At 39.6% G+C, this 24674-nt stretch overlaps 1 protein-coding gene across 1 annotated transcript in view; it reads right to left on the minus strand.

Moving 5' to 3' along the window:
* The window catches only part of DNAH3 (dynein axonemal heavy chain 3), a 175669-nt gene that overhangs the window by 38456 nt on the left and 112539 nt on the right, over nucleotides 1-24674 (minus strand). The window contains exons 41-47 of the mRNA XM_027612190.2: nucleotides 18268-18371; nucleotides 15527-15821; nucleotides 13554-13733; nucleotides 9824-9947; nucleotides 9578-9734; nucleotides 9204-9347; nucleotides 527-1193 (exon numbers count right to left, since the gene is read on the minus strand). Of these exons, the coding sequence (XP_027467991.1) occupies nucleotides 527-1193; nucleotides 9204-9347; nucleotides 9578-9734; nucleotides 9824-9947; nucleotides 13554-13733; nucleotides 15527-15821; nucleotides 18268-18371 (1671 nt within the window). The remainder of the gene's footprint in view (nucleotides 1-526; nucleotides 1194-9203; nucleotides 9348-9577; nucleotides 9735-9823; nucleotides 9948-13553; nucleotides 13734-15526; nucleotides 15822-18267; nucleotides 18372-24674) is intronic.

Below are 24674 nucleotides of genomic sequence, written 5' to 3' on the forward strand. Positions count from 1 at the left end.
GAAGAGTATGGGGGGATGGGCTAGATGGGTGATAGGTATTAAGGAGGGCACTTGTGATGAGCACTGGGTGTTGTTCTACTCCAGAAACCAATATTGCACTGTATGTTAACTAAGTAAAATTTAAATTAAAAAAAAAGAGGGGTGCCTGGGTGGCTCAGTCAGTTAGTCATCTGACTCTTGATATTAGCTCAGGTCATGATCTCAGGGTCATGAGATGGAGCCCTGCATTAGGTACAGTGCTCAGTGCAGAGTCTGTTTGAGATTCTCTCTCTCCTTCTCTCTCTGCCCCTCCTCCTGCTCTCTCTCCCTCTCTCTGGAATGGATAAATAAACCTTACAAAAAAAAAGAATCGAGAAGAGTGGAACAGTTTTAAAATAGTGGTTTAGGGGAGGGTCATTTTCCACAGGAATTCAGGCACAAACCCCTGGGTGAATGCCATGGCTAGATCAATCCTTGGACCACTGTAAGAGGACTGAGTTTAGGGCACTCCAGAGGAAAGGGGAAAACTGAGTTTGCTTCTTCTTACCAAGGACAATGTGAAGGTTCTTCTTCACCCTGTCAATAAAGAAGTTATACATAGAAAGAGGAGTGACTGCGATCTTCTTGCCTTCTGTCCTGGCTGCCATTTGCATTTTCTCTACAAGGTCAGCCTTCTCCTCAGCTGGGAAGATGTTGGGCACGTCCCCTGTGTTCAGAAGCATGTTGATGTCCTCAATGAATGATTCGTCCTTGATCTGGTTATCAGCAAAGAGGAACACAGTACTCTTGGTGGCCACTCCAACCTGCAGCATGATCTTCTTCAGGTCCTCCCGCCAGTCATGGCTTGAGTAGTTCTTGGTGATCTCAATCTGGTACAGCTCGTATGAGTTCATGAATGTGGACAGTTTGCTGGCACTCTGCCGCCCACTGCCCCCAATGCCCACCAGGAGCAAGTGGCCTTTGTCCTGCTTCAGGACCCTGCAGATCCTGGAAATGTGCTCAATGGCAAACCTGAACATGACCAAAGACATGGGGGCCTTGCTGATGTTGTTGAACTCTTCCAGGTAGTACTCCATGACCACTGTGAGCTGTTTCAGGTCAGTGATCTCATCATAGATTTTTGGGTCACTTTCTGGCTTGAAGAAATCTCCAAAGAAGAGGCTACGGATATTATCGTCAACAATCTTTCCAGTGGGTGACAGGTGAATGAGGACCTGTGGAAAAGATAAATCTCAGCCAGGCATTCCACCAGTGGCCCAACCAGGTTGGCAGTGGGAGGTTATAGAGGGAGGGAACAAGAGATATGCTTGTTTCCTCTGAGCATATTCTCCAAAGTGAGGGTCCATCAATAATTTTTTTATAACACAATATTTGGATTGGATGGGTGTAAAGACTATGATGAAAGGGCATTAGAGAAAAAAGCATGAAAGTGAGAGTCAATCTGTTTGCCAAATGGTTAAAATGTTGGTGGTCAGGCTGTGAGATCCCAGTGGTGGTTGAAGGATGGCACCAATGTTTTTATGTGCTTGCTCCTTCACCAAACAAAGGTACAGGTACTACCCCTGCCCCCCACTCTGTGGCTAGAGTAGGAATGTTCTAGATGCTTTCTCTTCCTCATATTAGAACCTGGCAGTGCTTCGGCACTTGGCCTCTGGATGCCACATGAAACACCTGCAATTTTTCTATGGAGAAATCACAGCTTCTTAAAAATAGAGGTACAACTAGATGATGTAAACACATAGGCTTAAAACAACTTTCCTTACATCAAAATGGGAAGAGAAAATATTTACTAATGGGAAACATGGCACTCTTCTACTTAGGCATTACCAGGGCCTCAATCAAACCATAAAAATTTCAGTTCATTTCTCAACTCACAAATTAACCTTAAAAATGTATTTTAGGGGGGGCAGAGCAAGATGGTGGAGGAGTAGGAGACCTGGATTTCGTCTGGTCTCAGGAATTCAGCTGAATAGGGATCAAACCATTCTGAACACCAATGAACTCAACAGGAGATCGAAGATAAGAAGAGTAACAACACTCTGAACAGAAAAGCGACCACTTTCTGGAAGGTAGGACGTGCGGAGAAGTGAATCTGAGGCGATATTTGGGAGGATAGATGGCGGGGGAGGGGGCCTCCGACGGCCGCTTCTGGCAAGTGATAGAGCCGCGGAGCACAAAATCGGAACTTTTAGAAGCGGGCTCCGCTGAGGGACGTCGCTCCAGTGGCTAAGCGGGGGGTGGAACCCTCATGGGACAGTGTGGTCTCAGGACCCTTGAGGTCACAGAAAGACCGGGGGTGCCTGAGTGCGGCAGAGTTCCCAGGTATCAGAGTGGGGAAGCTGGCTGCAGAGACGGCGCTGAGGCGCGGGCTCTCAGCTCAGGGTTGTCATAAACTGTATTCCGCAGCCCAGTCGGGCTACTGCCCCTCCAGCAGGGACCCAACAAGCAGCAGAGCCGGGGAGACTCCCCTTCCTCCCCCGAGAGGAGTGGCGTGGGAGTGCACTGCAGGGATCTCCTGGGTTTGGAGACTCCACACGGGGTCGGGTGCCAGAGATAGAAACGCTAGATCACAGGCCGGGTGAGCACGGAGTGTGGCCGGAGACCGGGGAGATGGGAGTGTCTGCTTTTCTCTGGGGGCGCACTGAGGAGTGGGGCCCTGAGTTCTCAGCTCCTCCGGGTGGATATTGGGAGGCCACCATTTTCACCCTGGTCCTCCAAAGCTGTACGAGAGCTTGCAGGGAACAAAAGCTCCTGAGAGCAAACCCGAGCAGATTGCTTAGCCCGGACACACAAGGGCGGGGCAATTCAGCCTCCATCAAAGACATTTGGGAACCACGGCAACGGGCCCCTCCCCCAGAAGATCAGCATGAACAGCCAGCAAGCCAAGACCAAGTTTACCGATCAAGAAGAACGGGAGAACTCCAGCGCTAGAGGAATACTGCACATAGAATTCATGGCTTTTTTACCATAATTCATTAGTTTTTCAAAGTTAATTTTTTTAACTTTTTTTTTGAATTTTTCTTTTTCCCTTTTTCAAACAACATCTTATCAATCCCTTTTTTTAAAAAAATATTTTTTATTTTTCATTTTTAGAGTCATATTTTTATCCCTTCATAGTAGTTACCCTTATTTTTGGCATATATATATAAGTTGTTCTCTCTTTAAAATTTTGAGATACAATTGCTTCTAACAGATCAAAATCTACCCTAAATCACTAGTGTATGGCTTTGTTCTAGTCTCCTGCCTTATCACATTCTCTCCCTTTTTTTTTTTCTTTTTCTTTTTAAATCTTCTTCTTTCTTTTTAAAAACAACTTCTTATCTTATCAATTCCTTCTATAAAATCTTTTATAATTTTCATCTTTACAGTCATCTGCCATCCCTTCATTGTATCAACCCTTATTTTGTACATATATAAGTCTTTCTTCCTTTAAAATTTTAGCAGGCACTTTCTTCTAACAGACCAAAATATGCCCAAAAGCTAGTGTGTGGCACTGATCTATGCACTAGCCTGATCATATTTGATCATATTCTGTTTTTTTTGTTTTGTTCTGTTTTTGTTTGTTTTTATCTTTTTCTTTTTCCTCTTCTTTCTTTCCCTTTCTTGTCTCCTGGTTTCAGGTCTTTTCTGATTTGTATAGAGTATATTTGCTAGAGACGTTCTTAACCTGTTAGCATTCTGTTCTCTCATTCATCTGTTCTCCTCTGGACAAAATGACAAGACGAAAAAAATCACCTCAGCAAAAAGAACAAGAGGTAGTACCGTCTGCCAGGGACCTACTCAATACGGACATTAGTACGATGTCGGACCTAGAGTTAAGAATCAGGACTTTAAAAGATACTAGCTGGGCTTGAAAAAAGTGTGGAAGTTATTAGAGAAACCCTTTCTGGAGAAATAAAAGAACTAAAATCTAACCAAGTCGAAATCAAAAAGGCTATTAATGAGGTGCAATCAAAAACGGGGGCACTAACTGCTAGGATAAATGACGCAGAAGAAAGAATCAGCGATATAGAAGACCAAATGATGGAAAATAAAGAGGCTGAGAAAAAGAGAGAGAAACAACTACTGGATCACGAGGGCAGAATTCGAGAGATAAGCGATATGATAAGACGAAACAACATTAGAATAATTGGGATCCCAGAAGAAGAAAGAGAGAGAGGGGAAGAAGGTATACTGGAGCAATTAATAGCAGAGAACTTCCCTAATGTGGGGAAGGAAACAGGCATCAAAATCCAGGAGGCACGGAGAACCCCTCTCAAAATCAGTAAAAATATGTCAACACCCCGACATCTAATAGTAAAACTTACAATTCTCAGAGACAAAGAGAAAATCCTGAAAGCAGCTTGGGAGAAGAGATATGTAACCTACAACGGTAGAAACATTAGATTGGCAACAGACCTATCCACAGAGACCTGGCAGGCCAGAAAGGACTGGCATGATATCTTCAGAGCACTAAACGAGAAAAATATGCAGCCAAGAATACTATATCCAGCTAGGCTGTCATTGAAAATAGAAGGAGAGATAAAAAGCTTCCAGGACAAACAAAAACTAAAGGAATTTGCAAACACAAAACCAGCCCTACAAGAAATATTGAAAGAGGTCCTCTAAGCAAAGAGAGAGCCTAAAAGCAGCATAGATCAGAAAGGAACACAGACAACATACAGTAACAGTCACCTTATAGGCAATACAATGGCACTAAATTCATACCTTTCAATAGTTACCCTGAATTTAAATGGGCTCAATGCCCCAATCAAAAGACACAGGCTATCAGATTGGATTAAAAAACAAGACCCATCAATATGCTGTCTGCAAGAGACTCATTTTACACCCAAAGACACCCCCAGATTGAAAGTGAGGGGGTGGAAAACCATTGACCATGCTAATGGACACCAAAAGAAAGCTGGGGTGGCAATGCTTATATCAGACAAATTAGATTTTAAAACAAAGACTGTAATAAGAGATGAAGAAGGACACTATATCCTACTTAAAGTGTCTATCCAACAAGAAGATCTAACAATTGTAAATATCTATGCCCCTAACGTGGGAGCAGCCAATTATATAAGGCAATTAATAACAAAAGCAAAGAAACACATTAACAACAATACAATACTAGTGGGGGACTTTAACACCCCACTGACTGAAATGGACAGATCATCTCAGCAAAAGATCAACAAGGAAATAAAGACTTTAAATGAAACACTGGACCAAATGGACTTTACAGACATATTCAGAACATTCCATCCCAAAGCAACGGAATACACATTCTTCTCTAGTGCCCATGGAACATTCTCCAGAACTGATCACATCCTAGGTCACAAATCAGGTCTCAACTGGTACCAAAAGATTGGGATTATTCCCTGCATATTTTCAGACCACAATGCTTTGATACTAGAACTCAATCACAAGAGGAAAGTCAGAAAGAACTCAAATACATGGAGGCTAAAGAGCATCGTACTAAAGAATGAATGGGTCAACCAGGAAATTAAAGAAGAATTAAAAAAATTCATGGAAACCAATGAAAATGAAAACACAACTGTTCAAAATCTTTGGGATACAGCAAAGGCAGTCCTGAGAGGAAAGTATATAGCAATACAAGCCTTTCTCAAGAAACAAGAAAGGTCTCAAATACACAACCTAACCCTACACCTAAAGGAGCTGGAAAAAGAACAGCAAAGAAAGCCTAAACCCAGCAGGAGAAGAGAAATCATAAAGATCAGAGCAGAAATCAATGAAATAGAAACCCAAAGAACAGTAGAACAGATCAACGAAACTAGGAGCTGGTTCTTTGAAAGAATTAACAAGATTGATAAACCCCTGGCCAGACTTATCAAAAAGAAACGAGAAATGACCCAAATCAACAAAATCATGAATGAAAGAGGAGAGATCACAACCAACACCAAAGAAATAGAAACAATGATAAGAACATATTATGAGCAACTCTATGCCAGCAAATTAGATAACCTGGAAGAAATGGGTGCATTCCTAGAGATGTATCAACTACCAAAATTGAACCAGGAAGAAATAGAAAACCTGAACAGACCTATAACCACTAAGGAAATTGAAGCAGTCATCAAAAATCTCCCAACAAACAAAAACCCAGGGCCAGATGGCTTCCCGGGGGAATTCTATCAGACATTTAAAGAAGAATTAATACCTATTCTCCTGAAACTGTTCCAAAAAATAGAAATGGAAGGAAAACTTCCAAACTCATTTTATGAGGCCAGCATTACCTTGATCCCCAAACCAGACAAAGACCCCATCAAAAAGAACTACAGACCAATATCCTTGATGAACATGGATGCAAAAATTCTCACCAAAATACTAGCCAATAGGATCCAACAGTATATTAAAAGGATTATTCACCATGACCAAGTGGGATTTATCCCTGGGCTGCAAGGCTGGTTCAACATCTGCAAATCAATCCACGTGATACAATACATTAACAAAAGAAAGAACAAGAATCATATGATCCTCTCAATAGATTCAGAAAAAGCATTTGACAAAGTACAGCATCCTTTCTTGATCAAAACTCTTCAGAGTATAGGGATAGAGGGTACATACCTCAATATCATAAAAGCCATCTATGAAAAACCTACAGTGAATATCATTCTCAATGGGGAAAAGCTGAGAGCTTTTCCCCTAAGGTCAGGAATGCGGCAGGGATGTCCACTCTTACCACTGCTATTCAACATAGTATTAGAAGTCCTAGCCACAGCAATCAGACAACAAAAAGAAATCAAAGGCATCCAAATCAGCAAAGAGGAAGTCAAACTCTCACTCTTTGCAGATGATATGATACTGTATGTGGAAAACCCAAAAGACTCCACCCCAAAACTGCTAGAACTCATACAGGAATTCAGTCAAGTAGTAGGATATAAAATCAATGCACAGAAATCAGTGGCATTCCTATACACCAACAACAAGACAGAAGAGAGACAAATCAAGGAGTCGATCCCATTTACAATTGCACCCAAAACCATAAGATACCTAGGAATAAACTAAACCAAAGAGGCAAAGGATCTGTACTCAGAAAACTATAAAATACTCATGAAAGAAATTGAAGAAGACACAAAAAAATGGAAAAACGTTCCATGCTCATGGATTGGAAGAACAAACATTGTGAAGATGTCAGTGCTACCTAGAGCAATCTACACATTCAGTGCAATTCCCATCAAAATACCATCCACCTTTTTCAAAGAAATGGAACAAATAATCCTAAAATTTGTATGGAAGCAGAAGAGACACCGAATAGCCAGAGGAATCTTGAAAAAGAAAAGCAAAGCTGGCGGCATCACAATTCTGGACTTCCAGCTCTATTACAAAGCTGTCATCATCAAAACAGTATGGTACTGGCACAAAAACAGACACATAGATCAATGGAACAGAATCGAGAGCCCAGAAATGGACCCTCAACTCTATGGTCAACTCATCTTTGACAAAGCAGGAAAGAATGTCCAATGGAAAAAAGACAGTCTCTTCCACAAATGGTGTTGGGAAAATTGGACAGCCACATGCAGAAGAATGAAACTGGACCATTTCCTTACACCACACACAAAAATAGACTCCAAATGGTTGAAAGACCTAAACGTGAGACAGGAGTCCATCAAAATCCTAAAGGAGAACACAGGCAGCAACCTCTTCGACCTCAGCCACAGCAACTTCTTCCTAGAAACATCGCCAAAGGCAAGGAAAGCCAGGGCAAAAATGAACTATTGGGATTTCATCAGGATAAAAAGCTTTTGCACAGTAAAAGAAAGTCAACAAAACCAAAAGACAACCGACAGAATGGGAGGAAATATTTGCAGATGACACATCAGATAAAGGGCTAGTATCCAAAATCTATAAAGAACTTATCAAACTCAACACCCAAAGAACAAATAATCCAATCAAGAAATGGGCAGAAGACATGAACAGACATTTTTCCAAAGGAGACATCCATATGGCCAACAGACACATGAAAAAGGGCTCAACATCGCTCGGCATCAGGGAAATCCAAATTAAAACCTCCATGAGATACCACCTCACACCCGTCAGAATGGCTAAAATTAACAAGTCAGGAAACGACAGATGTTGGCGGGGATGCGGAGAAAGGGGAACCCTCCTACACTGTTGGTGGGAATGCAAGCTGGTGCAACCACTCTGGAAAACAGTATGGAGGCTCCTCAAACAGTTGAAAATAGAGCTACCATAGGATCCAGCAATTGCACTACTGGGTATTTACCCCAAAGATACAAATGTAGGGATCCGAAGGGGTACGTGCACCCCGATGTTTATAGCAGCAATGTCCACAATAGCCAAACTTTGGAAAGAGCCAAGATGTCCATCGACAGATGAATGGATAAAGAAGAGGTGGTATACATACACAATGGAATATTAAGCAGCCATAAAAAGGAATGAGATTTTCCCATTTGCAACGACATGGATGGAACTGGAGGGTGTTATGCTGAGTGAAATAAGTCAATCAGAGAAAGACATGTATCATATGACCTCACTGATATGAGGAATTCTTAATCTCAGGAAACAAACTGAGGGTTGCTGGAGTGGTGGGGGGTGGGAGGGATGGGGTGGCTGGGTGATATACATTGCGGAGGGTATGTGCTATGGTGAGCGCTGTGAATTGTAGAAGACTGATGAATCACGGATCTGTACTTCTGAAACAAATAATGCAATATATGTTAAGAAAAAAAAAAGAAGATAGCAGGAGGGGAAGAATGAAGGGGAGTAAGTCGGAGGGGGAGACGAACCATGAGAGACGATGGACTCTGAAAAACAAACTGAGGGTTCTAGAGGGGAGGGGGGTGTGGGGATGGGTTAGCCTGGTGATGGGTATTAAAGAGGGCACGTTCTGCGTGGAGCACTGGGTGTTATGCACAAACAATGAATCATGGAACACTACATCAAAAACTAATGATGTAATGTATGGTGATTAACATAACAATAAAAAATTACTAAAAAATGTATTTTAAGTTAATTATAAACAATTACATGAGATCATAAACCACTCTGAATAGATACAAATGTATATGTTATCAGGGAAGTGAAACAAAATTGGGCCAAGTATAATATCATCAAATCCAAATGACTAGATGACTTAATCCCATTCCCTGAGATTCAGAAAGCAGAGCTGTGAGTCTCCTCTAGGAAGGAAACTTGAAATCTGAGACTAACATAGTCAAATATTTGGGACCATTTCTGAGGCCAAATGCTCATAGGGTCTGGCTTACCTTCTCCATAGTCTGCTTGAAGCAACTGGATGTGGTTTCCTTTACCATGTTGAAGAAGACCTGTCTGTCCTCATGGTCAATCAGACGGTCATAGAAGACCCGATAAACCTCATGGATCCAAAGTCGGATAAATTTTTCCACATCCTAAAAATCCAGAGTTAATTATTTGTATGAATGGAAGGTGGTACCTGAGTTGGTAGTTTTCTTTCTAGATCCTGGGGTTGACTGTGTTATATTAAACAAGAAAATACTTAGCACAATGCCTAGCAGAGATAAATGCTTAATAAAAGTTAGCTACTACTATTATCACTGTTTATTCATGTAGCTAAGGATATTGCTGAATGAACTTGATAACAGAAATGATAGTGTCTGACCTGCAGGTGGGTGTGAGGGCAGAGCAGTACCCCTTGGATAACCCGTGAAAAGTCCCGTAAGTTAAAGACGTAATGAGACTTGGAGGGAGTTGGCAAGAAATTCTCAACTGCAGCTTTATAAATTGTCATAGTAGCTTGTACCAGCATCTTTCCATACCTTGGGAGGAAGAGAAAGGGAGATTCATCAAGGAGGGGCCAGAACTGAGGATCTGGGCCAATATTGTGGAAGACACAGGAACCTCTTACCTTAAGAACATCACGTCAAATCCTTTCCCAAAGTGCCAGTCAGCAATTGAACTGAAAATCTTGATTAAAATGTCATCCTCAAAGGCGTTGATGGAAAGAATATTCAGATGGCGAGTGAATCGTCCTGGAAAACACACACACTCACACCTACCTCCTGGGCCTTGTGATGCTGGGATATGAAAGAGTATGTTTTCCTCTGTCTTATTGTTCTAGAGCTGTGCTATCCAACATGGCAGCCTCTAACCACATATGGCTATTTAAACCCAATTAATATTAAATCACATTAAAAAATAATTTCCTCATGTTATGCACAAAAAATGAATCATGGAACATTACGTCAAAAACTAATGTGATGTATGGTGATTAACATAACAATAAAAAATTAAAAAAATAATTTCCTCAGTCTCACTAGCCACATTTCAAGTACACAAGAGTAGCATGTGGCTAGTGGCTGGCTATTGTATTGCATAATGCAAATGTAGAACATCTCCATGATTGCAGAAATCCTATTAACAGCACTAAACTAGTGTTCAAGATTATTTTTTAAAAGTGAAGGCAATATGTGATCATTGTAAAATAGTAAATTCAGAAATACTTTTATAGAAAGTGAGCATCACCTTTGACTTACTTCCCACATACCAAATCCATTCTTCCCTCAATTAACCACTATTAATTTGATATCCTTACATATCTACCTATATCTATATTAACCTGTCTAATGTTAGATATCTATATATTTATATATCTATATATCAGCTTTATTAAGATATAATTCACATACTGTACAATTCACCCATTTAAAGTACACAATTCAATCGCTTTTTAATAGTTGTGAAACCAACACCATAATCAATTTTAGAACATTTTAATCACCTCAGAAAGAAATCTTGTACCCACTAGCAGTCACTCTCCATTTCCTTGGAGCCCTTGGCAACGAATAACCTATTTTCTATTTCTGTAAATTTGTCTGCATATCTGTTTTTAAAAAGCATTTTATTATATAAAATAAAATGCAGATACTGAAAACCAGAGAAAAACAAATATAAAGTTTAGTGAGTCATAAGGTCAACACCCTTATGTCTACCATCCAAGTAAAAAAATAAAGCTTTGCCAGCCCTCCATAGATGCCCCTCCATACATCCCATACCAATCTTAGCCTTCTCTCTCTCTCTCTCTCCAAAGGTTACTGTTATCCTGACTTTAATAGTGATTTGCTGTCTTGCATTTCTTTGTTTTTATCACCCAAGTGTTCATTCCTACATACCAGATTTTAATCCTCCCAATTAAAAAAAACTTGATATGTCTTCAAGTCTCTTTTAATCTATAGGTTCCCCTTCCAACCCTTTCTTTCATCTTTTGTCTGATAAGAGTATCTGGGCTGTTTGATCTGTAGAGTTTCAACAGTTAGGATTTTGTTCATTGCATACTCATGGTGCAGTTAATTCTGTGCCTCTGTCCTCATATGTATTTCATAGTAATTTGCAGTTGGATCTAGAAATTTGATCAGATTCAGATTCCAGATGGCATGTAGTGGTATATTCTTTCATTAGAGACATAATGATATCTCTCCCTTTGTGATGTTGGTAGCTACGGATGCTCAATGGCTAGATTCATTAAGTCACTCATTAGTGTAAAATGGTGATATTCTGATTCTATCATCTCTTTTTCATATATTGATTGGAATATTTTTATAAAGAGACACTTCCCCTCACCTACGATTTGCTTATACCATGGTACATTTCGTATAAGAAACTCAGGATAAATGTTTGATTCTTTCCATTTATTTATCAGTTTTCAAGATAATAAATTGGTTCCTTACCATCCTCTGTAAAATGACCAACTATCATTGTTTTATAGAGTAATGGATTTAAATATATTTTGATACATTTCAATCCATTAAAATTGCTATCATTGTTGAAGCTCAAATTTTCCCATCTTTGGCCAGTGAGGGCCTCCTTATGTTGCCAACTGAGTCCTGCTGACATGACCATTTAATCTTTAAAAGTTTTCTCATTATCTAGTATATCAAGAAGTTACAAGCTCAACTTGTATATTTTCTGCCCTAGATATGCAATCAGCCATTTCTCAAGAAGCTATGGTTCCTTTTAGTAGGAAACTGGATTTCAAAACAATCTGGGTGGTAGGCATGCTCAGTGTTAATGAGTTGTTTATTATTTCCTAGACCTAGTACATCATGAGCTACTACTGATATTTCTAATTTAGGACTACAGGGCTTTCACTTAATTTCATCTATATTACATCTTGATCTCCTTTCTTCCATACTGAGACTCCTGGTTCTCAAGGATACAAGGGTCAGTGGAAATAGAAAATTCCACAATAACTTGTTTGTATAATCCTACTTTATACAAAGCCCTTAGACTAAGAATATACTACCACTACCAATTATGATAACTGAAAACAGTTTAAAACTTTTTGTACTTGCTATCCTAATCTCCCCTCCATTTTCAGTTGTTCTGTATCACTGGGTCTTATAGCCTTTACATATTATAATCACTCCCAGGTAGTCTTAGTTCAACAAATAACTGTATATTTAATGCTTACTACCAGTTGTTCTATTTCTTTTTTTAAAAATTTTGAATATTGAAATACTTTATTTTTTTGTTGTAGTGTTCAATGATTCATTAGTTGTGTATAACACCTATTTCTTTACAGTCATTTTGATCACGTGAAACCCATTTTCTAGTAGATTCCCAAGAAAGGACTTGTGGAAATAAATCTGACTTATTGCATTCTGCTAAAAGTTTTCCTCTTATATCTGAAAGTCAGCTTTTCTGGCTATAAAATCCTTGACTCCCATTTTATTTCCTTGAGTATCTTAAATACGTTATTTCATTTTCTTCTGGCATAAAGCATTGTGGTTGAATAGTTTTAAGATGCTCTAATTTTATTTCTCTTAAAAGTCATGTACTCTTTTGTGCTTAGATGACCAAAAGAGTTTTTCCTATTCTTTAAAGTCCAGGAATTTTACTAGGACATGTCTTGGTAGTGATCATTCTTGAGTCTGTATTCTTAGATACACAATGTACCAATTAAGATCATCCTGTCCATTTTCCTTATGGAAAATTTTACAGATAAGAAAGCTAAATGTCAGAGGGGAGAGTGAGGTCAAAGAATCTTAAGTCTAGAGATGGTATTAAGATTCTTAAGCAAGGATGGATCTCAGAATTAAAAACACAGATCCTAGAAGAATCCAGTTGCGCCTGAAGCAAATGTATTCCTGAATTGTTAGATGATGGGGGGAGCTCTTATTTTTTTTTTAATTATTATTTTGTTTAGGCCACTTTGGGTTAGTTGTTCTATCTTTGGCAATTTGAAGAACTGTAAAAAAAAAAAACAAAAAACCCAACAGGTGAATCCATCACCACCCCTGCTTGAGAACCTCTGATCTAGCCTCCCTCCTGGTACACGTGCTGGCCACACTGAACTCTCCTTTTCATATGGAGAGTTTCTCCAGGGAACTCTGTTCCTCCAGGGCCTAGCCAGAGACTCTCACATTCTCTTTTCATCTTCAAGTCCATTTCACACAACTTTCAATATGAAGTCTTCGAATTCCACTCCCTGGAGCTAGCCCAAACCCTTCCAGCTATAGCCTAAATATACTTTTCTCCACCTTCCATCAGGACAGAGTGCCCTGTACCAACCCTCCGTCCATGAAGGTAGTCTGGCTCTGCTGGACGATGAAGAGGAATGAACTTTCTCTTTCACGTACCAGTAATGTCATTTCTTCCTCCCCCGGGGGGCCCCATGGCTGTCACAAGCAGCACATCCACAATGTCCAGCCTGTTTGTATCCTTCTTGTCAAACCAGTAACCATGGTCAATCCACTGCCTCAAGAGCTCAATGGGGGGCTGGGCCCCATACACCTCTTTGGCTGGCATGTTGAGGTCATCTGGGGAAAGAAGGCATGGCCACATACTGTAAGTCTCTGGGCTATTTAAGCCTAATTAATATTCCTTTCATGGGAGAGTCTGTGCCTACTTGTCCCATTCCCACTCTAGGCAGGGCTCAGCCAGTGGATATTCTGACCATATGGGAAGAGGATTTGCTGGGTTCTGGGTTCTCCTGCCTCACTGAGATCTCTGCCCATTGTGACTTTAAGGATGCATGGATTAGCATCAACAAACAGGCGTTTGATTTTTTTCCCATTCCATCAACCACAGTATATTGATTCTCTACTATGAGCTAGACATTTTATTAATTTCTGAGGATATGATGGTGAGGAAGACAGTCATACTCCCAGCGAACAGCGTATATAATTCAATCAATCACCAGGTAACAACTGAATCCCAATGGGAGAAAAGTTTTGAGCTAGGGTTTTTGTGGAGCAAAATCAAAATGGCAAGGATGGTGACTTTCTCAAGGGTAAGGATTGATTTCCACCAATAGCATATTGTGATCCAGTGACTGCACATAGAAGACACTCAATAAAATGGAAGCTCACTTAATTTTTCTCTAATGAACACTGATTGAATGCCCAGTTTGTTTCAGATAACAGTTCAGGGGTTTTATACATATTATCTCATCTAATCCAAATAATGGCTTTATAAGGAAGATAGTATTACCTTTATGTTAGAGGTGAGGAACTAAGGGTCATGCAAGTTAAATCACAATATGCCTACGGCTAGAAGGTTAGATTTGAACCTAGATCTGTTTGGTTACAAAGCTTAAATTGTTTCTGAATATCCCATAAGAAATAGGAAGGGAGAACAGTTTGAAGGAAAGGGAAAAGGGAAGAAAAGAAAGTGAAAACAAAATAAAATTGGATCTCTGCCTTTAAGAAGCTAATGTTAGTGGGCAAGGATATAAATAAAGATAATATTCACTATCAATACATGAATTTTAAAGACAGGACATGAGATAACCCAGAACAGTAGGGCATTACTTTTACTAAATGACAACCCTATGAGTTAGCAGTAAGAGAGTGGAAAATGTAATGTATTTGTCATAAAAAAACCTAGGTTTGGGTCATGGCTCCAGAATTTTCTTGATGTTTGACAGAGAATTTAACCTTCTGGAGCCTCAATTATCTGACTAGTAAAATGATAATGATGGTTAATAACCTCACAGGGATGTTAGGCTCAAATGAAATAAATGAGGAATGCTTTGTAGAGAGGTAAAATCCTGGGGAAATTCAATGTGCTTATTTCACAAATACTTATTTAGCAATATTTAGGTTTCTTCCTTTTCTGATAACCTTCATCTGACAAAAAATGGAATATGGGGTTTATCACAAAGTGAGTGTTGTTTTTGGAGATGCAAGAGAGTAGACACCCTTCTAGAACTAATTCTCACTACAAAGTAACCTTCCCTGATCCAAAGGCTCATCTTCATCTCAGGGGAAACTGGAAGCCTAATTGAGGCAAAAAGACCTGGACTACATCTTACTGAAAAATCTGACATATAGTACTTAATCAATAAATACATGGTAACGAAAGGAGGAAAGGAATGGAAAAACAAAATTAAAGACGAGAGAAAGGGAGGGAAGGGGGAGGGAAAAAAGGTGGGAGGAAGAAAGGAAGGGAAGCAGGATGGAGAAGAAAAGGGGAGGGAAGTAATACTAAATTACATTAACCAGAAATACGTTATTTCTTAGAGAGAGTAAAAGAACCGTGCAGTGGGAGATTCTGGTTTGCTGCAGCATAGAAGAATCTGATTGTGTTCAGATTCAGGCTAATGCCTTACCAACAAATACCACTGCTTTCTTCCCTATGGGAGGCCCAAACAGGCCCTTCCGTCGTCGATCCAGCTTGGACATGATGATATCCTGAGTCTGATTGGCTGAGGTTCGGGCAGAGAAATTGATGAAGTTGGGCAGGTAGGTGTTTTTGGGAAGGTGGAGAAGGAAATTGTTGGTAATGACTGATTTGCCAGTGCCTGTGGGCCCCACAAACAGCACTGGAATTTCATGGTCCACGTAGGTTTTCAAGAAGAAGGACTGCCTGGCTGTCTCCACTGTGGAGATGATGAGTTCTGAGACCTGTACCACAAAGACATGGGATAGTCTTGTTACTGGGCCAGGGAGGCTGGGTCTTGGCATTCAGACTTACTGTCCATTCAGCTCCATCCCTTACTATCTTTATGACTTTGAGTGAGTATTTAACCTGCACAGGGCCTCAGTTTCTTCATCTGTGAGACAGGATAATAATGGCACCTAGGTCACTAAGCTGTTTTGAGGGTTAAATGAGATCATACATGTCAAGATGGGCATTATTGGCTCTGATTTATAGATGAGGAAACTGTGGTCCATAGCTCTTCTGCAATTTGTCCAAGTAATGCAGCAAGTAAGTGGAAATGCAGGAACTTGAATTCCAGCTTGTCTGATTCCAAAGTCTATATTCTTTTTTTTTTTTTTAAGATTTTATTTATTTATTTGACAGAGAGAGAGAGAGAGAGCACAAGCAGGGGGAGCAGCAGAGGGAGAGGGAGAAACGGGCTCTCTGCTCAGCAGGGAGCCCAACACGGGGCTGGATTCCAGGACCCTGGGATCATGACCTAAGCTGAAGGCAGATACTTAACGGACTGAGCCACCCAGGCGCCCCTCCCAAGTCTATATTCTTAACCACTGAACTATCATGGTATAGACACCAATTACATTAAGGACTGGTCTATAGCTGTTGCCCTCTGAGATCATTGCTCTGAACCAACTTGTCTGCTTTGCCCCAGGCAAGGTCCACTTCCCATATGACATCCTACTGCTTGGCTTGAGGGGGTGGGTTCTGACTCTCAGTCCCCATTCTCTGCACTTATTCCTGATCTGCTTTTTCCAACACTCAGATTCTTGGTTCTAGGACCCACCCCCATTTAGCCTTTTTTTCCAATATGGGGATTATAACACTCTTCCTGTTATTCAGACCCCAAATGGACTCTAAGGCCTTGGTCTTAGGCTCCTGGAATCCCTATTACTTTGAATAGAATACCTTACCTTAGTTTGGCTTCTCTGAGCCTGAACCCTGTCATCAATCATTTGGCCACATTTGGTTCCTCCATGGGAACAGAGGAAGGGAAAAGAAGATGTATATCATATGCTGACATCTCCCTATATGTCTAGGCTGGGAGGGGCCAGTGAACAGGAAGCCACTGTTTGCACAACTCTAGAAAGCACCGTTCACACTATGGTTTATGTAAATGGTGCCCCTAAAGCAAAGCTAGACCATAATGTCAATGGAGCCAACTGAGTCTGTGCAACATGGCAGCCCTGTGTGTACTAGCAGAAAGAGGCTGGGCTTCTTTTGATAAGTAATTAGCTCAAAGGAAAAGGAACAGACAGGGCAGGAATTGAAGTATAGAGGAAGAAAATTAATAGGTACTGAGCTATGGAGGTTCTGCCTATATTATCCTCTGCTGTTTTCCCAGTAACCCTCTGAGGCTGGAGAATTACTGGATCACTTGTCCAAAGCCACGTAGCTGGTAAGTGGTGCCGAATGCAGGGCCAGGCAAAGATGCTTATTTTGCTACCAATATGGAATTTAAAGCAAGTTGGGTTTCAGAGATTTTTATTTTCAGAGACTAGAACACCTGTTTGACAAGGGGAAAATTTTCAGCAGAACTTAAAATCTTTTCTGCATTGGACTCTCTTATTTGCAGGAATTCAGCACGATTTCAAACTCCTGGAGTTCAGGTGACTGAGCTCTTTAAGGAGAATTAAAGTTTTGGACCTCTGCGCTTGGGGCTTCTGCACAACACTCAGCCGCCAGAGTGTGTCCTGAATTCAGCACACATCCACCTCTATTCATCACACCATCTTCAGGAACAGCTGTGGTCTTGCCAGCTGTCTGACTTGTGTCAATATTCTCACTTTTCCATCCACTGTTCACCACTCCATTTGGGGCCTGAATGATCTGCAATCACCCCCAGAAAAATGAAAGTATGTCCACGAGATACTACTAACAGGCAAATTTTCCACAATGAAATGAGCAGGAGTTGTAGCTGAATCATCTGCTAACCAGAAAACCCATTCATCAGACCTGTTTTTCTAAGAATTCTCATCAAGGAAATCTTTCTCTGGGAATTTTGAAGAAAACAACCTTTTTTGGCTGAGATGTCTGAGAGGTAAGACCAATGACCACCTGGCATTGATCACTGACCACATGACAATGCTAATAATCAAAATAGCAACCAACATGAATCTAGTACATAATGCGTGCCATGTGTTCATGCCTTCAATTCTTGCAAACACCCTTTAAGTATTCTTTCTGCTACTGTGTAGCTGAGTAAACTGAGGCAGAGAGCGTGAAGGCTGAGTAAGGAATCTGCGTCTAACTCTAAATCCATGCGTTTGAAGGCTGATCCAGCTCATGTTTGAAACTTTTTCTAAAGAAAGTTCTTAAAAATGCTAATACAGAACTGACATCAATTCCTCCACCTTAGAGAAAATTCAGGTAATTTTAGAAACCAAAGCTCCATGGCAAATACCTCTCTTTTACCTTTGCATTAGCTGGGATATCTTCCTCCTCTTTGGTGATATATTCTGTCCATGTGCACCAATGTCCACTACCTTGCTTGAGGAAATAAAAATCATAGATGCTTCCTGGATTCAAAGACACAGAACAGGTCATTAGCATGCTGGGGGTTTACATTTCATACTTAAGGTATTTTACCACCTCAGCTAGAGGCCTCTGAAAATGTACAACTACCAGTACTGGCAGAGCTGTGGTGAAACTTACACATTAATGGTAACCGCATAAACTGGAAAAAAGCTTTTAAAGAGTAATGACTTTATCATTTGTATAAAAAAATGAGAGGTACTAGTTATACAAAGAATTACTTTAATAAGGTAAAACAGGAAGTATTGCACAATAGAAGAAGGCAATAAATCAAATCTCACATCCAGAAATAACTGTTGATGGCAATCCTGGCTTTCTCTCTGGCACACAACACATTGAACATGGAAGGACAGATGAAAGAAAGGATTTAATAAGGATAGGATCATTTGATATTATATATTATACTGTTATATATTACACTATTATGCATTAATATATGATACATATTCTATTAATGCACATATATATTATATAATTACATCATATATTAAAATTATTATATATGATATATATTATACTATTTTAAAATAAAGATGTTAAATTTTATTACACCTAACCATAGCAGAAGAAAAGGAGAGTAAAAACTGAAGTAAAACTGAAGGACCTGCTGAACTTCAGATAAATCATGATTTACTACAAGAGATATTACTTCCTAAAAGATGCTTTTTGAAAAAAAATTGAGGTATGAGTGACATAATAGTTTCAACTGTACAACATAATATTTGATATTTGTATATACTGAGAAATGATCACCACAATAAGACTAGTTAACATTTGTTTCCACATATAGTAACAATTTTTTTTTCTTGTGATGAGAACTTTTAAGATATACTCTCTCAGCAAGACACTTAAAAAAAAATCTTTATTTATAAAAACCTTTAACCATCACCAACAGGCATTAACAAACATTTTCTTAAGAACAATAATCTCCAGGGGCCCCTGGGTGGCTCAGTGGGTTAGGCGTCTGACTCTTGATTTTGGCCCAGGTCATGCTATTGAGCCCCACAATGGGCTCTACACTGAGTGGAGCCTGCTTAGGATTCTCTCTCTCCCTCTGCCCCTCCTCCCACTTGCATGTGCGTATGCACTTCTCTCTCTCTCAAAAAAAAAAAAAATCTCCATACCCAATGTGGGGCTTGAACTCATGATCCCAAGATCAAGAGCTGCATGATCTACTGGTTGAGCCAGCCAGGAGCCCCATGATGCTTCTTAACTAAAAAATAATTTTAAGTGATTATAGGCTTAGCGTTATGCTTTTAAAAATCATTTAGTCCAACTTTATGATTGTAGTTTAACTTTTTATCATGTAAAAAATAATTTAAATACATGAAAGTAAGGAGAATAGTATAATAAACTGCCATGTACCCATTATCTGGCTTCAATAATTATCAGCATTTCGCTATTCTTGTCTCATCCATGTCCCCACACTAATCACCACCATATTCATTTGCCCCCCTCCCTTTCCCTCTCCCCCTCTCTCTCCCATCCCTTTCCTTTCTTCTTTCTCTGTCTGGAGTATTTTGAAGCAAATCCAGACATTATATTTCATTTGTAAATCCACATGACTCAACATTAGACCAATTTCATTGATTCGTTTATAAGCTATGAGGTTATTAACTCACTCTTCTTTCCATCTCCCCTCCTCTGGGGTCTTTTGTTGTTGCTGAGGATAACCATAATTCTCCCATTCCTTAGTCTGAGGTCTATATTTCAATAGATTCAATGCTGAAATTTAAGGCTTTTAACACAGACCATTCAACAGTTCTTCATTTTGATTGATCAACCAATCAGTTGGCTGATTTCTTTTCTTTTCTTTTTTTCCCAAGAAGGGACTTATATGCTCCATTCTCTCAGTTCTTGCAAGTTTGGTAATATCTGTCAGCTGATTTTGTTTTTGAACAGTGACTTGGCTGGAGTGATATTCTCATGTCACATTTTCTTTCCTTTAGACTTCTGACTGTTGTCTTATGCTTCCCTGTGTACTAAGTTGCTGTGTGGAAGTGTGAGATCCATCAGATACTTCCCCCTTCACTGACCTTTTTTTTCCTTATCTAGATGTGTGATGCAATCTCTTATCTGTAAGCCCAATAACTTATTTGGGCTATGTATTTTGGTCAATTATTCTATATCAGTTTTTCTTGAAACATAGCATGCTCATAATTTGTTAACATTTTAGGAATAATTTCTCATTTATATCTTTATATATATTGTCTATACTATTTGCTGAGTTACCTACTTAAGGAATTAGCATTGTTTGGCCTCCATATCAATCATATTATTGATAATCACTTTAATGTATTTGGCTTTTCTTCTATAGTAAGTGTAATTCTCTCAACCCTTCCCTCTAAGCCATTTATGAGATGTCTACACTTTATTCCTTGCTATTCCTAATATATTTATTAGATCATTAATGGTATTGTTTCATTGTCAATTTGTTTCTTTGGTTTTTATTTTATTTAAATTCAATTAACATATAGTATATTATTAGTTTCAGGGGTAGAGTTCAGGGATTCATCAGTTGTATATAATACCCAGTGCTCATTACATCACATGCCCTCCCTAATGCCCATCATCCAGTTATCCCATCTCCCTACCCCTCCCCTCCAGCAACCCTATTTGTTTCCTATAGTTAAGAGTCTCTTGTGGTTTGTCTTCCTCTCTGATTGTCTTATTCCCCCCCCTTTTCCCTTATGATCCTCTGTTTTGTTTCTTAAATTCCACATATGAGTGAAATCATATAATTGTCTTTCTCTGCTTGACTTATTTCACTTAGCATAATACCCTCTAATTCCATCCACATCATTGCAAATGACAAGATTTTTCTTTTTTTTTTTTTTTTGAGAGAGAGAGAATGTGTGACCTGGTGGGTGGGTGGTGAGGGGGAGGGGCAGAGGCAGAGGAAGAGAGAGAATCCCAAGCAGGCTCCACACCTAGCATGGAGCCTGATGCGGGGCTCAATCTCATGACCCTGAAATCATGACCTGAGCCGAAATCATGAGTTGGACACTTAACCCTCTGAGCCACCCAGGTGCACCTGTTCTTTGGTTTTTAATCCCTCTTTTCCTCTAATTCTGGGTTTTATCACCTCATCTGCAAACTTTGAAAAGACAGCTTTATTGAGATGAAAGTCATCCATATTAATGGTTTACTAAAAATATATGTATACATGATGAACTAATATTCATAGTTGTGCAGCCATTACTATAACCAATTTTAAGACATTTCATTATATGGAAAAGATACCCTATATCTTTTAGCTGTTATCCCTCATCTCCCCCACCAATCCCCTGCACTAGGCAACCACTAATCTACAGTCTCTATAGATTTGTCTATTCTGGACATTTTGTATAAATGAAATCATATAATATGTGTTCTTTTATGACTACCTTATTTTACTCCATGATCGAGCTATTGATCTATTTGCTTTTTTTTTTTTAAGTAGGCTCCATCCCCAGGGTGGAGCCCAATGTGGGGCTTGAACTCACAACCCTGGGATCAAGACCTGAGCTGAGATCAAGAGTCAGACAGTTAACTGACTGAGCCACCCAGGTGTCCCTCATAATATTTTTAAGGTTCATCCATGTTGTAGCATGTATTATTACTTCACTTCTTTTTATTGTTAAAGAAAATTCCATTGTATGGATATATTCTATTTTATTTATTCACTCATCTGTTGGTGGAAATTTGAATTGTTTCCACTTTTTGGCCATTATGAATAATGCTGCTCTGAACATTCATGTACAAATTTTTGTGTGGACAAATGTTTCTGTTTCTCTTGGGCATATACCTAGGAGTGGAATTGCTGGGTCATATGGTAACTCTGTTTAAGTTTTGAGGAATTATCAAATACTGTTTTCCAACACTGCTGTACCATTTTACATTTCCCTTACATATGTGAGAGTTCCAATTTTCCCATGTTCTCACCAACACTTGTTGTTTTCTGTGTTTATTATTCTCCTCCTAGTTGTGAAGTGGTATCTCATTGTGTTTTTGATTTGCATTTCCCATGGCTAATGATGCTGTCATGTGTTTATTGACTCTTTGTGTATCTTCTTTGGAGAAATGTCTATTCAGTTACTTTGCCCATTTTTAGTAGGGTTATCTCTTTATTATTGTGTTGTAATACCTCTTTATATATTCCAGATATAAGTCCCTTATCAGACACATGATTTGTAAAAAAAAAAAAATTCACCCATTCTGTGGGTCATCTTTCCACTTTTTTGACCTCGTCCTTTGAAGCACAAAAGTTTTTAATTTTTTAAAGAAGATTTTGGACACAGAGAGAGAACAAAGAGGAGGGGCAGAGAGAAAGGGAAAGAGAATCTAAAGCAGACTCCACGTGCAGAACCTGATGTGGGGCTCAGTCTCACAACACTGAGATCACAACCTGAGCGGAAGCCAAGAATCAGATGCTTAACCGACTGTGCCACCCAGGTGCCCCATAAAAGTTTTTAATTTTGACAAAGTCCAGTTTACCTATTTTTTCTTTTGTTGCTTGTGTTTTTGGTGTCCTAAGAAACCATTGCCTAGTTCAAGGTCATGAAGATTTGCACCTCTATTTTTTATTTTTAACAATTTTTAGCAATTTTACAAATTTAACTCTTAAATTTAGGACTTTGATTCATGGTAATTTTGGACTATGGTGTGAAGTACAAGAACAAATTCATTACTTTACATGTAAATATTCAGTTGTCCCAGCACCAGTTGTTGAAAAGAGTATTCTTTTCCCACGTAATTATCTTGGCATCTTTGTCAAAAATCAACTTACCATAAATGTGAGGGGCTTATTTCTGAACTCTCAATTCTATTCCACTGAGCTCTATATCCTTTTGCCAGTACCACACTGTTCAGCTTTTTAAAAACTTTTAAACTTAAAAAACTTTTTAAAAAACTAAATTCATGTTATTACTAAGTTCTTTCAACAGAAATGTTTTCTGTTTCTTAGGTGATTTTCTTTTAAATTTAAAAACAAATTTTTTTAAAGATTTTATTTATTTGAGAGAGAGGAGAGAGAGAGAGAGAGCGCGCACAAGCTGGGGGAAGGGGCAGAGGGAGAGAAGCAGACTCCCTGCTGAACAGGGAGCCTGGCACAGGTCTCAAATCCACGACCCAAGGATCATGACCCAAGCGGAAGGCAGATGCTTAACCGACTGAGCCACCCAGGTGCCCCTCTTTTTTTAATTTTTATTTTTAAAGATTTATTTTAGAGACATAGAGCGCACATGTGTGCACGCAGAGAGGGGGAGGCAGGGGCAGAGGGAGAGGAAGACAGAATCTTAAGCAGACTGCACTGAGCATGGAGCCCAACACAGGGTTTGATCCCAGGACCCTGAGATTATGACCTGAGCTGAAACCAAGAGTCAGATGCTTAACTGACTGTGACACGCAGGCACCCCGGTAAGGTTTTCTTTTAGATTCATTCATTCTGTCTATCTGCCTCTCTCTCATGTTCATAGTTTTCATACCATTCTTGCTCTGATACAATCAGGTTTAAGTTCTTGACATCTTTCCCAACATTATCAGAAGCCAGTTTATCTCCCCAACTTTCCCGACCACAATTCAAGGACTGGTGTGTGGCTTTCTTTTCCGTAGCATGAAGTTACAGGGATTGGGTAAAAGGAAATGTCAATTGCCCTTGCTAGGAAACCTGGGCTCTACACTCTCTTTCTACAAGTTGGCCAACTTTCCTGAACTATGGTTCCACTCCCAACCCAGCTAGTGAAATGCCCCACACTCCTGTACGATTCATCTCACAACCCTGACACAGCACAGAGCTCTGGAAGATGTAAACCCTGGTAGTTTCTCCCACCTGTACTAAGGTCCTACAGAAGCATGCAGGGGCTTCATGCCCAAGGGTTTCTCTTAGACATTGTTCGCATCTGCAGGCACCACTGTAATCCACTTCTCTCCACAGTGGTGATGATGAGTGAGAACTCACGATTTTGTCAACTCACCACCTTTCTTCAAAATCCCTCTTAGGAGGACAGTGGGATGGTGCATTCTGGGTTGGGAGATGCAGCATGCCAGATCTTCTGTTTCTCTTCTTGCCCACCACTTTTCAATGTTTATAGAACCAGTCATTTTCTCTAGCTGTTGCTGGGAAATTCTTAGGCGTAATTGTGCCGTTGTTGTTTTTGTTCATTTCATTAGGTATTAAAGGAGGGAGCTCTGTTATCCTACATCACTCTGCAGCTTTACCTAGAAGTTAATCTGGCATAACACTTTTAGAAAGCAATCTGGCATTATGCTTACAGAGCTACAAAAATGTTCTGTAGTCTAAGTCAGAA

This window comes from Zalophus californianus, chromosome 10, assembly GCF_009762305.2.
Source record: "Zalophus californianus isolate mZalCal1 chromosome 10, mZalCal1.pri.v2, whole genome shotgun sequence".
Taxonomy (NCBI): Eukaryota; Metazoa; Chordata; class Mammalia; order Carnivora; family Otariidae; genus Zalophus; species Zalophus californianus.